Source organism: Tachysurus vachellii, chromosome 16, assembly GCF_030014155.1.
Source record: "Tachysurus vachellii isolate PV-2020 chromosome 16, HZAU_Pvac_v1, whole genome shotgun sequence".
In the NCBI taxonomy this organism is placed as follows: Eukaryota; Metazoa; Chordata; class Actinopteri; order Siluriformes; family Bagridae; genus Tachysurus; species Tachysurus vachellii.
Genome location: NC_083475.1, coordinates 6,090,515 through 6,104,356, shown reverse-complemented (window position 1 = coordinate 6,104,356; position 13,842 = coordinate 6,090,515). Strand labels below are relative to the sequence as shown.

The window sequence follows — 13,842 nt, the reverse complement described above, 5'->3', positions numbered from 1 at the left end:
ATTACATACATTTTGTATTGCCTCATACACAAGAATTGTGTGTCCCAGAGCACAGCATGGCTTAGTAATATGGTGCCATGGACACATCCCAGTCAGCTCATACAGTCTTTAAAGACTACACTTGATCGCTTAGTGTGTTCTTAGTTTATGTATCCAAGCTATTCTTTGTGTATTGTTTATCTGGTTTTGCTCTGAGGTTTTGTTCTTCTGTATATTAGTGGCTTGTGGATTCTGATCTTCCCTCATGAATTGGATTTGTTTGCCTGTGTTTGTTTCTCATAAACTCTCACTGCATTGGCGTCTGCTCCTGCCTACCTTCTGTTACGTTCTCATCATCTGTCAGATATTAAGACTCCTCTAGCCGGTCCTTTAGACAATAAACCTTCTCAGGACAACTGTTTCAATAAAAAGATATTTATCAAAATCCATATGCAATCATGAAACTTTATATCTATCCATAAACTTTCTTTACATTGGGGCTATGAAAGAGTTTAGGAGAAAACGTCATTCAATTAGCGCTGTGCGAGTGCCAAGCTGTCCGGTTGTTCCATCTGCCCTGTAGAACAGGTGTTTCCCACCGACAGCGACTAACCCCATGCCTTCTTCAGCTGTGTGATCAGCAGGTCTCAGGCCAAGGCTCAACACACATGCAGGGTCAAGTCTGTTATATCGAGAGCACTGCTGTACATTACTCATCCTCACATTTATGTCTAATCCTACAGCAAATATTTTATTACTGAAACCATCAGCACCTGAATTTAGACCTGTACCAGATCATCATGTATCATTTATCTGAGATTGAAATTTAGACATGAGAACAAACTCGAGGATTTAACGAATCCATTTCGGACCTGTTTACATTAAACAGTGAGGGATTTTACTTTAAATTTCCTTTAAAGCGAACTGTCAGGGGTTTGCCATTGAAAAATACTCAAGCTCTTGTTGTCGTTGCTCTTAATTATAGCTGGAATGCGTTTTACGAGAACAAAGAGCTTTCTCTACACACAGGGTCGTGACCTTAAACTGACCCAAGACGCTTCACTTCACTGGAAAATGTATAGGAGTGTTTTCAAAAATCGTCTCTCAGTCGTGCCTTCGCAAAAATCTATTCAGTTACAGACCAGACATGATAACTCGCTATAAATATCTATATATCTTGGAGATGGCTGCAATTGTGGGTTAGAATTGTATTAAAACTGACAAATTGATTTAAAACATGAAGCAATCTCTGAAACCCAGACAGACAAAATGTCAGACGATCAGCAAACAGCAATATACAAGAGGCACTCTTACCGCGTGTTTGTCTGTTTACGAGTTAATAGATCATAATTACGACATCACGTGCGTTAAGTCATGGAGGTGAACCTTCCTTTAATTACCTACAAAAATACAGAAAGGCTTTTAACTTTAGTTCTGGATTAATAATTCCAAATTTTAAATGAAGAATGTGCGTCAAGTATATTTCGGTTTTCATGTTTTTGATCAGGCACCAATGTAAACTTTATCGAAATTTTCGTTATCGTTATCGTATTTTGTCCTGGTGATTAGCTTTTTTTATTGTAAATAATAATATTTAAAACAAACGACAAATGAAACCATTTTTTCTTACATAGTGGCTGAAATGTTAACCAGTTTGTTTGTATTTAAGTAACTTACTGCATCAAACTAACACAAATGAAATCAGCTTCTTAGACATGTGAACACGTACAGACGGATGTTTTCTGACTGATTCGCTCCCAACTCAGACACTCCTGAGAGTCTGTATGTGAATCCAGGCAGAGGTTGATTAGGAACAGGTGTGCCTATAGGGGTAGGTGTAGGGGTAGGTGTAGGGGTTGTATGGATACAGCGATGCTATTTTAAAATTTTTATTTTTTTAACCTTATTTCTAAAACATGACAACTGAAATCACTGGAAGTCCTAAGAGGCCATGCATTATTATATTTTTACTTCCTTAAAAAATCTCTGCATAAGAACATGTTCTAGGGGCAGTAAATGATCAGCAACTCATGTGATCGACAACTTCCACGTAAGTGTCCGACACTTAAGAAGGAGGCTGTGATGTCTGCATCTGTATCGTCTAAGACAGTACAGTGACCCTGCTGAGGTTAATCCAACCGCACATATAGTAGGAGCGGCTTTTAGATACTTAGAGTTAATAGAGCTGAAAGAGGAAAGAGATCGTCTGTGAGCTCTTACAGTACATCACAGAACAATAAATTAATACAAAACGGTCATTTTTTTAATAAATGCGAGACAAAACGAATACAAAACAATTAACAATATTTATGAGAATAAAGGCTTAATGTTTTAATAATCCATTACATATTAACAATGAGGTACATGCAGAGATCATTAGAAAAATGAACAAGAAAAAAACAAGATAAAAAAATATAATAATGCATGGCCGTAGAAATCGCCTTCTGAGACAAGGATTCTGATTTACCGTCAATTACAGACATTTTCTAATTCACAAACTCATAGCTCAAAGGAAATCCAGAGTTTCCCCGCTCATAATTACGGCTTTGTGGTGTTTCTCATGTGCGTTCGACTCACCAGTGGTCCTGTTTGTCGGCTGTTATTTGTAATGTGAGCCTTAGTATTTTAAAAAAAAAACAAAAAAAAAAAAAAACGTTTTTTTCTTTATTTTACTTTTGTCTTTTTTTCTGTAGATCGCTGTAGCAAACTGTGGAAGCAGACCGTTTTAGTGCTGTGCTGTCCTGTTAGACTAACCGAAAGGTTTTAGAAGCAGATAGTTTTGATATTTTGATCCCCTGTATTCTATGTATGTATTTTTCTACTGGTATATCTTGTTTTTCATGTTCACTGAGATTCAAACCGTTTTTAGGTCATCTGATGCACTACTGTTTGTGATTTTGGGCTTTATAGACAGAAAATGACTTTTGATCACAATATTTCCCCTGTGTATATATATATGTGTGTGTGTGTGTGGTTGTACACCAAATACTGCATGACAGTAATGTCATCTGTCTCTGTGTGCTCGAGGGGAAAAAACACAGCAACAGGTCGCATGAAGAATTGAAATGATAATGTCTGATTTTCCTTCTCAGTGTGCTCATTTACACAAGTAATTGAAGCGATACAGTGCTGCTGTTGGACAGATAAACAACAACTGAGACAAATCTGGGTGTTGCTTTAACAAAAAGAAAGCATAGTTTAATAATAGTTTCGCTACGTGCAACAAACTGGTTGGGATGGTCAAGCTTCCTGTGCTTGTGGATATGAAACATAGCCTCCAGTAAATGTTTACTCTTTTTTTAGTGGGCTGTTTGAATTGCTTTTCCATTACAAGATATGTTTTTTTTTTATTCTCTCTCTCTCTCTCTCTCTCTCTCTCTCTCTCTCTCTCTCTCTCTCTCTCTCTCTCTCTCTGCCTCTTTCTCACCATTTCGGTCTGCCTTTCTTCTAGTGGGCCTAAACAGCAAGTATCTGCGAGAGCAGCACAGGTTTACAGATGACGTGGACTGGTCTTACACAGGTAAGTGCCTATACAGAACAAGTCCTCTTATTGTCTGTGTGTCTCCACTCGGCATGCTGTATCTGAACAAAACCCAGCAGTATTTATAACTGCCTTCTTCCTCTGGAAATGGAGATGGGGAGGATATAAAGTCCCTGATGGTAACAGATAAAGTAGGATCAGTGTCATGGCCACTGTCTGACTACTAGCTCTGTGCTGAACGAGCGAGCTGAATAAGCTCCAGGAGGCTCCTGCACATGACATTTAGAAAGAAAGGGAACACATTTAGGGATGTGAAAGGCAGCCGTACATTAATAGAAACGACTTCAAGAGAAATGTCTTGAATATTCTGTAGTCACATTACTTAGTATAAGAATATAGTAGAGCTAGACATCCAAGTAGGTTTGTGATTTTTGACCATATTTGAGATTTAATTTTGCCTAAATGATAATAAGTGATGTTACATACGCCTAAGTACAGTGACCCATACTCAGAATTGGATCTCTGCATTTAACCCATACAATGTGCACACACAGTGAACACGCACACAGACATACACACACACACATACACACCGTGAACACACACCCTGAGCAGTGGGCAGCCATTTATTCTGCGGCGCCCGGGGAGCAGTTGGGGGGGTTCGGTGCCTTGCTCAAGGGCACCTCAGTAATGGCCAGCCCGAGACTCGAACCCACAACCTTAGGGTTAGGTGTCAGACTCTTTAACCATTAGGCCACGACTTCCCCCACAAATTTTTTAATTTTTCTAAGATGATTTTTTTCACTGTATAACGTTAACAGGTTGTTGGTAGTATAGGACATAGGCTTGTTTTTATTGTTTATTTTTCTTGTAATGAACGATGCGTATTTATTCATTTACTAATGTTTACTCGCTGCATATGATGAAGTTATGACTAGCATAAACAGCTAGTAGCAAAATCTCAGCTAGCACACTTTCCACTAGGAAATTCTTAACATTATCTGTCTAGATTGATATTAACACTGGGCTTATTTTCTAAACTAAGACTATTCCATAGGTTTTGTTCTGGTTAAAAGAAATCATGTTATGTTTCAGGAAATAAGGTTTCCTTGCATTTGCATAAGCTAAATAACTAGCTAGCAGACCTTAATCCCATTGAGAATTTGTGGTCAATCCTCAAGAGGCATGTGGATAAAGAAAAACCCACAAATTCTGACAAACTCCAAGCTTTAATTATGCATGAATGGGCTTCCATCAGTCAGGATGTGGTCCAGAAGATGATTGATAGCATGCCAGGGTTGAATTGCAGAGGTCAACACTGCAAATACTGACTCTTTCAATAAACTTCATGTAATTGTCAATAAAAGCCTTTGACACTTATGAAATGCTTGTAATTGTACTTCAGTACACCAAAGTAACATCTGCAAAAAGAACTAAAAACACTAAAACAGCAGACTTTGTGAAAATTAATATCTGTGTTATTCTCAAATCTTTTGGCCACGGCTGTAGAATATTGTTACTCTGATCCATGAGTAAAAATGAAAGATAAAAAAAGAAAAGTATTGCAAAATGAGCTCTGTCTCCAGGTGTAAATATAGAAGATTTGTTCCGTCTGGTCAGTTGAAATCCATAACCATGTTTTTTTAAGGTGTTGGATTGTATTGTTCTCTTCAATGTGTCCTTTAGTTGTATATGGTCTAACAGCTGCAGGTACTGTTCACATCAATCATCAGAATGGGGAAAGTATGTGAGAAAAGCGTCTCAGAATGCCCAGCACGTTGAACTTTAAGGCTGTCGAGTTACATCAGCAGAAGTCCATGTCGGATTTTACTCCTGATATCCAAGAACAGAAAGCTGAGGCTTCAGTGGACACAGACACCAAATCTGGTGTATCTGGATTTCTATTGAGGAACACACATGGTGAGAATTTGGCATCATCTGAATAAATCCATGGATCCAACTTGCCTTGTGTCAGCAGTCCAGGCTGGTGGGGGTGGTGTAATGGTGTGGGGAATGTTTTCTTGATACACTTTGGACAGGTTTATACCAATCAGTCATCACTTGAAAGCCACAGACTATCAGAGTATTGTTGCTGATCATGTGCATCTCTTCATGACTACAATTTATCTTTTAATCGCTTTTTCCAGCATGAGAATGCACCATGTCACAAATCAGAAGTCGTCTCAAACTGGTTTCATGAACATGACAATGAGTCCAGTGTTCTTCCCAGTCACTAGATCTGAATCCAGTAGAACACTTCTGTGGTTCATATCAACATGGATCAGAAACTCAGAGGAATGTTTCCAACATCCTGTGGAATCCATGCCATGAAGAACTGGGACTATTCTGTTCAGACGTTTTGAGAGCAAAGGGAGGCCCAACCCCGTATCAGCATAGTGTTTTATATAGAGGGAGTGAATAGACATAGAACACAAAACATACAGTACAGTCAAGTTATATTTAACCTTGGTGATATCCTCTCCATATTTCCATACCTCTTATATTCCATGTTTGTGACTCTTTAGTGCTCCATACTAGTCAAATAAGCAAATAGTGTCTGACCCTAAGCTACAGACATAAAAAAACAACAGAACTTGATCAGTTTATAAGCAAACACCATAAGTATTGCCTGTTTAAGTGTAAAGAAATCTGCTGACCTGGTTATTTATATGTATATACACTGTCTTCTGTGTGAACTGAAATGTCCCAGAAAAAAAAACAGTATTGCTGTTTTGGGACTTAAAGGACTTTATATATGGAAACATTCCTGATCTTAAATTATTAAAAGAGGCCGAAGTATTTGTAGCAGTGAGAAACTCTGAGCTGGAAAGCATGTTTTGTGGAGTGGCTCGGAGAGGAGGAGGAGGAGGATGAGGAGGGAAAGCGAACAGTGTGTATGTGCACTGAACTGTGAATAAATATATTACCATGTGAAAGACTCGGACCAACACAGGCTTAGTCCCAAGACTCCTGAAGAGCAAAAGGAAGGGCAGAAACACATATTACTCTATGGCACAAAACAGTCCTTTTTTCTCTTTCACTGACGGCGGGACCTGAAACACCTCTTAAGTGCTTCGATCTTTTAAAAAACACTAAAAAAAGACCTAAGCAGTTAAAAGAGAAAACTGAAGCTTGCTGCACAAAGGATGGATCTTTGATTAGTCACTTCATTTCAGTAAAACACTTATATCCTATTCATTTTTAATCACCAGAGTTACTAAAGAGTTGGTATCATACTGATATCTGTTAATGAACGTGTGTTTAAATTCATTCAAACACTCTCCTGCACCTGTTAGTACAAAATAACTAAAAAAATCTTTAGCTTATCTTAAAAAAAAAAAAGTGGAAATAGCCCAAATCTGGTTGTAAGGTGGGGGGCACGGTGGCTTAGTGGTTAGCACGTTCGCCTCACACCTCCGAGGTTGGGGGTTCGATTCCCGCCTCCGCCGTGTGTGTGTGTGGAGTTTGCATGTTCTCCCCGTGCCTTGGGGGTTTCCTCCGGGTACTCCGGTTTCCTCCCCGGTCCAAAGACATGCATGGTAGGTTGATTGGCATCTCTGGAAAATTGTCGTGAGTGAATGAGAGTGTGTGTGTGTGTGTGTGCCTTGCGATGGGTTGGCACTCCGTCCAGGGTGTATCCTGCCTTGATACCCGATGACGCCTGAGACAGGCACAGGCTCCCCGTGACCCGAGGTAGTTCAGATAAGCGGTAGAAAATGAATGAATGAATGAATGGTTGTAAGGTAAAAATTATGACCTTAACATAATCATTATAATGTAACTACAAATGGGGGAAAAAAAATTCATTCATGTTTATAAGATGAAATTCAAAAATAAATAAATAAATAAATAAATAAATAAAACACGCTGCATTCAGTTGAATCCTGCGCTAGAAAGAACATCTGGACAAGCTGTGCTGTGAGTCCGGCGTCTTGTGTATATGTTTCTAAGCCTCCTCTGCGTGCTCGTCTCCTCCGAAATGCCATTTGTAACCATAGCAGCACTGACTCTAGCTGATTATAGCATGTCATCCAGTGCCGTGTGCCTCTGCAGGGGCCAGATGCGACTCGGCAGCTTTACGAGAGCTTCACTTTTCCGTCACGACTTGCAGTACACTGTGCTTTTAATCTCTTTGAATATACCTGGTCTGATTAGTGCTACCCTCTGATGCCACCAGTCTTTCTGATAACAGCGGCCTTGCACACCCTGCAGGATGGGTTTCTATAACACACAGGGAAAGTGGCGGGTTTCTTAAAATGTGTTTAGAGATGCGCTAATTAGATGTCAGCTTGTGGGGAGATTTAAAGCCAGGAACAATGATGTCAAGGCAAATAATTAGAATGAAGATGAGGTGAGAACGGAGGCTGGGAATGCGTTACGCTATTATTCAACTGAGCGTGCGTGTGTGTGTGTGTGTGTGTGTGTGTGTGTGTGTGTGTGTGTGTGTGTGTGTGTGTGTGTGTGAGAGAGCAAGGTGTTAAATAAAGTATGTGGGTGTGTGAATGACATGTTTATTTCACAGACATAGTTTCCATCTGCCTCATATATTCTGCATCCATGATTCAGCCGCAGTACCGTGTATAGTTATTCTGAGTACTCTATTTATTTCTCACTCCTCCATGTGTTCCATTCAGTAAATTTCCTAGTAAGGTGTGTTGGTATATTTCATAGCATGTGTAATATGAATGCGATACAAAAAGACAATTCTTAGCAAATGATCCATTGCTATTGAAACCTTTTTTTTTTTTACTTAAATAGATTCCTGTTGGAACTGGAGAGCAAATATTCAACAAGTATCATGATCAATTCCGTCATGTAACCAGATCATTTCTGCTCTATAATTTAATCAGCACCTTAAAAGATTACACTATTACATACGTTTATCATATAGACCTTGCTGAGGATAATAATGGCTCAACATTTGAAGCTCTGCGTTACTGAACAGAAGGTTATGGGTTCAAGCACCAAAACCTCCAAGCTGCTCTGTTAGACCCTTAATCAAGGTCCTTAACTCTCTGCTCCGGGGTGCAGCATCACAGCCGACCCGGGGCTCGGACAATGATTTCACAAACTGGGACATGTTAAGAAAATAATTTCACTGTCCTGTAATGTATATGGAGCCAAATAAAGGTTTCTCTTCTAATCTTATATTCACTGCATAAGCATGTGATCTTTTTTATTTTTTTATTTTTTTAAACAAAGCTCTAAAAGTAAACAGTTTCCCATAACACTGTTTACACAAAGTGTGTGTGTGTGTGTGTGTGTGTGTGTAAGTGATTGGTGAAATATGACTGCTCTTCTGAATAGAAAACCTTGGGCCCTTGATGTTTTTCTTTCTTTCTTTCTTTCTTTCTTTCTTTCTTTCTTTCTTTCTTTCTTTCTTTCTTTGTTTTTTAATTAACATTGTTGTACAGAAGCTGTATCTCATAGCTACAATTTTGTCAGTGGTTGAAATGGTAATATTTTGAGACACTGCAGCACAGGGGGTTACTCCATATAGCTGGAGTTACCGATCCAGCTAGCTGTTTCCTTATAAATTGACCTTGAATTAAACTCTACATCTGAAATTCTCTCATTCATCCTAATCAATTTGACTCTCTACAGGAAGTTTGAACCAGCAGCACTGGGTAAAAAAGTACCGCTCCTGTAACGGAGCCAAGCAGTCGCCCATCAACATTGATGAGAGCTTCACCCAGGTTCAGGTGCAGTACCGTGATCTGAAGCTGGAGAACTGGGACCAGCTCATGTCAGAGTCTACCATCACCAACGATGGAAAAACAGGTGGATTTACTGTTTCCTGGGTCATGCTAGATAAAGTAGGCATCACTGAGATTTGACCGGCTGTACTAATTTTATTTATTCAGAATGTTGTGTTCTGCATGTCATGTGAACGAAAGTAAATGAAACAACTTTTGTTGTTTATAGGAATGTATCTGCCTGAGCTGAATACCTCTTTCTCTGCTGACAGAATAATGAATTAACCTGTAGAGTCATATCGTTCATTTATCACGCACTTATTGTACGACCAGATGGCTCCATGTCTTGTCTCACAGCTCTGTATGAGCACAGTATTTACACAGCAAGTGAATGAAAATGATTCCTTTGCGGTAATGAGTGTTAATTTGTTGTGAAGTTCATATCAGGATTGTTAAGTATTAACCCTTGTATGATGTTCAGGTCTGTGGGACCCATATTCATAAACATCAATAGTTTTGAAAAGCTTTGCTTCCTTGTAAATTTGTTCATTTTTTTTCCACTCATAACTTGATTCAATTTTTTTTTCTTTTTTTTTTTTTTTATTACATTTTATTAAAAAACAACAAAAAACGAGTAGCACTTTAATTAAAAAATGTGATGTAATAAAGATAAAGGGCAAATATTCACCATATATCCTGTTTATATTGCTTGTCATTGGGATGAAGTAAACATCTGTAGAGTATTTTAACATAAAATTTTTGATTGTGTTGAAGTAAAAACCCAAAAATGCAGCGAGTCACCAGACCCACGATCATTGGCTGAGTAACACAAATACGAACACAAGGGTTAAATTGTGTTTGTGTGTGTGTTTTTTCTCAGTGGTAATCAGTGTGAATGGACAGTACTATGTCAGCGGAGGAGGACTCGGGTCACGGTTCAGAGTAGCCAGGATCACGTTCCACTGGGGCCGCTGCAACGCCTCATCAGACGGTTCAGAACACAGCCTCAATGGCTACAGATTTCCTTTAGAGGTAATAGGCATGTCAACATGTCTCCACACACACTAGGAAATGCACTGTAGGATCAAGAGATTAGGATTAGTGCTGCAATCCAGAGCAGTAGACATGAAGGTCATCCACTTAACCTTACCTGAATTTTCTGATACATACACATATGAGTCACTACAACATATAATGTGGAAGAATTCCCTTTACATCATTTTCTACTTGATTAAAACTTCCATCCATCCATTTATTTTCTGTAGCAACTCATCAGAGGGCACAATCACACACCCATTTACACACTACGGACAATTTAGAGATGCCACTCCAAAGCCTACAGTAGAGCACGTGTCTTCGGACCGAGGAGAAAACCTCCAAAGCACAGCGAGAACATGCAAACTCCACACACACATACACAAACTCCACACACACATACACATACACAAACTCCACACACACATACACAAACTCCACACACACATACACATACACAAACTCCACACACACATACACAAACTCCACACACACATACACATACACAAACTCCACACACACATACACATACACAAACTCCACACACACATACACATACACAAACTCCACACACATACACATACACAAACTCCACACACACATACACATACACAAACTCCACACACATACACATACACAAACTCCACACACATACACACACACAAACTCCACACACACATACACATACACACAGCGTCGAGGGGAAATTGAACCCCAACCCCGGAAGTGCCAACCCTAACCCTAACCCTGGTATATTTAGATACATAAAATATTTCTGTTGACTTAAGCCCAATTTTGCCGTATGTTTATAAAACTCAGAGACTATCCAAACAATACAACTTTTTCTGGACATCAACTGGAACGTGTTTAGATCAGATCATAAAAAATCTCATTTTTTTAATCAGCTTAGAACTGAGATACAGTATGGCAGCATCAAGCTGATCTACTGTATTTTGAAATGCATATTGATGCTTGTTTCTACATGTGGCTCTAATAACACTCACCTGCTGTCTCTCACAGATGCAGATTTACTGTTATGAGGACAATGAATTTAACTCTATAGATGATGCTCTGAGGGGTAATGGCAGAATCACTGCACTGGCCATTCTGTTTGAGGTAAGTCAGTGCTTCTCGATTTAATGCTACTTTCCTTTTTTTTGTCCTTTTTTTTGGTACTCAGAAATGTACATGGTTTCACAGGAGAGCTTTGATGATAATGAGAACTATGCTGCCTTAATCGATGGGGTCAATGCCGTCAGTCGCTACGGTATGTGGGTTTATTATTATTTTTTATTTACATTATTGCCAGGCTGTGGGCTAAAGCAGTGAAGAATTGTGATTTTATTCATCTTTGGCACTCAAGATTATATGAGAGAAAACTATGTTCAATATATTTTCCCAAATACAAATTTTCCAAATATAAATAGTATATAAAAAGTACGACAGATGTGTGAGACCCATTATACAGAAACAACAGATAAATTCTACACTTTTTAAAAAGCAGGAAAAAAAAAACAGCAGTTTTATAGATCATACAGCCTTGGCTAGAAGTTTTGAGAATGAATATTAATTCAAATATTATATTAATATTAATAATGTATTATAAATACAAATATATACATACAAATATTAATTTTCCGGTCTGATGCCTCAGATTTTATTATGGCAAATTTGCATATACTCCAGAATGTTATGAAGAGTGATCAAATGAACTGCAATTAATTGCAAAGTCCCTCTTTGCCATGATAATGAACTTAATCCTAGAAAGGAAAAACATTCCCACTACATTTCAGCCCTGCCACAATAAGGACCCGCTGACATCATGTCAGTGATTCTCTTGTTAACACAGGAGAGAGTACTGATAAGGACAAGGCTGGAGATCACTCTGTCATGCTGATTAAGTGTAAATAACAGACTGGAAGATTTAATATGATGGTGGTGCTTGAAATCACTGTTCTTCCTCTGTTAACCATGGTTACCTGCAAGGACACACGTGCAGTCATCGATGCTTTGAACAGAAATTCAGAGGCAGGGATATTACTGCTAGTATGATTGCACTTAAATAAACAATTTATCAGATCATCAAGAACTTCAAGGAGAGAGGTTTAATTATTGAAGGCTACAGGGATGGCAGCAGGCAGGAGTGAGTGCATCTGCACACACTGTGAGGTGAAGACTTTTTTTTGAGGGTTGCTTGATGAAGGGCAGCAAAGAAGCCACTTCTCTACAGGAATAGCATCACAAACAGACTGATATTAAATGTACAGGGATTGGCCTGCTGAGGATTGGGTTTTCTCTGATTATTTTCTCTGATAAATCTCCTTTCTGATTGTTTGGGGCATCCGTAGATAAAAAGGTGAGCGTTACCATCAGTCCTGCGTCATGCCAACAGTAAAGCATCCTGAGACCACTCATGTGTGGGTCATTTTGCTTCTCAGCCAAGAATTGTGAGTGGGCTCACTCACAATTTTGCACAAAGAAACACAGCTATGAATAAAGAACGGTACAAAAACATCCTCCAAGAGCAACTTCTCCCAACCATGCATGAACAGTTTGGTGATGAACAATTTTTTCAAGCATGACGGAGCACCTTGCCATACAGCAAATGTGATAACTACAGTAAGTGGCTCAGGGAACAAAACATTAAAAAATTGGGTCCGTAGCCTGGAAACTCCCCACACAATCCCATGGAGAACTTGTGGTCAATCCTTAAGAGGTGTGTGGACCAAAAATACCCACAAATTCTGACAAACTCTGACAAGCATTGATTATGTAAAAATGGGCTGCCATCAGTCAGGATGTGGTCCAATACTGACTCTTTTCATAAACCTAATGTAATTGTCAATAAAAGCCTTTGACACTTATGAAATGCTTGTAATTGTACTTCAGTACACCATACAGTAGTAACATCTGACATAAAAATGTAAAAACACTAATGCAGCAGACTGTATCATTATTAAATCCTTTGGCCACGGCTGTATGTGCGACTCTTTAGCTATTTAGTCTTATTGACTGCTAAATTCAACTTTTGCTAACTTCAAACAAGCAAAACATTTTCATTAAAAACCTCTCATATTTTATCGAATTGATCCAATATTTACTTTTCTTCCTGTTTGTTGTGAAGGTAAAAGTAGTGTGCTCAAGGACTTTCCTCTGCTTGGTCTCCTGCCTGAGTCAACAGCTAAATATTTCATCTACAATGGCTCGCTCACCACACCACCCTGCATAGAGACAGTGAAGTGGATTGTGTTCAGAGACACTGTGCCAATTTCTGAAACGCAGGTCAGAGCTTCTATCTTATACTGCTTGCAATTTTTCTTGTATTGTCTTGTACTCACAACTGTGTCGATGTACAGTAATTCAAAATAAACGTTATTATCTTCACGTTTTTAACTGCAAAGTACTTCACTGTAATCTCGAATGGTAGCCAGGGACCCTGTAGCATTGCAAATTCTTATTTGAAACATTGTGATTTCCTTATGGGACGTAAAATGTCCTTAAATTCAAGAGTATAAACTGTGGCATAAATCCAGAAACACACCTAGCATTGTGTCCATACTCTACCAGGTACACTGTAATAAAACAAAGGCATGTATGCTGTAGACATGTTCTTAGCTGCATCTGAGTGTTAACACAAAATTGAGTCATGAA

General features: G+C 38.8%; 1 protein-coding gene across 4 annotated transcripts in view; it reads left to right on the top strand.

Moving 5' to 3' along the window:
• Window positions 1-13,842, top strand: part of ptprz1b (protein tyrosine phosphatase receptor type Z1b) — a 37,590-nt gene that overhangs the window by 6,073 nt on the left and 17,675 nt on the right. For all 4 annotated transcript variants that reach the window (XM_060889926.1, XM_060889924.1, XM_060889925.1 and 1 more), the window contains exons 2-7: window positions 3,431-3,499; window positions 9,065-9,241; window positions 10,037-10,188; window positions 11,212-11,307; window positions 11,392-11,458; window positions 13,316-13,473. In XM_060889926.1, coding sequence (XP_060745909.1) covers window positions 3,431-3,499; window positions 9,065-9,241; window positions 10,037-10,188; window positions 11,212-11,307; window positions 11,392-11,458; window positions 13,316-13,473 — 719 coding nt within the window. The remainder of the gene's footprint in view (window positions 1-3,430; window positions 3,500-9,064; window positions 9,242-10,036; window positions 10,189-11,211; window positions 11,308-11,391; window positions 11,459-13,315; window positions 13,474-13,842) is intronic.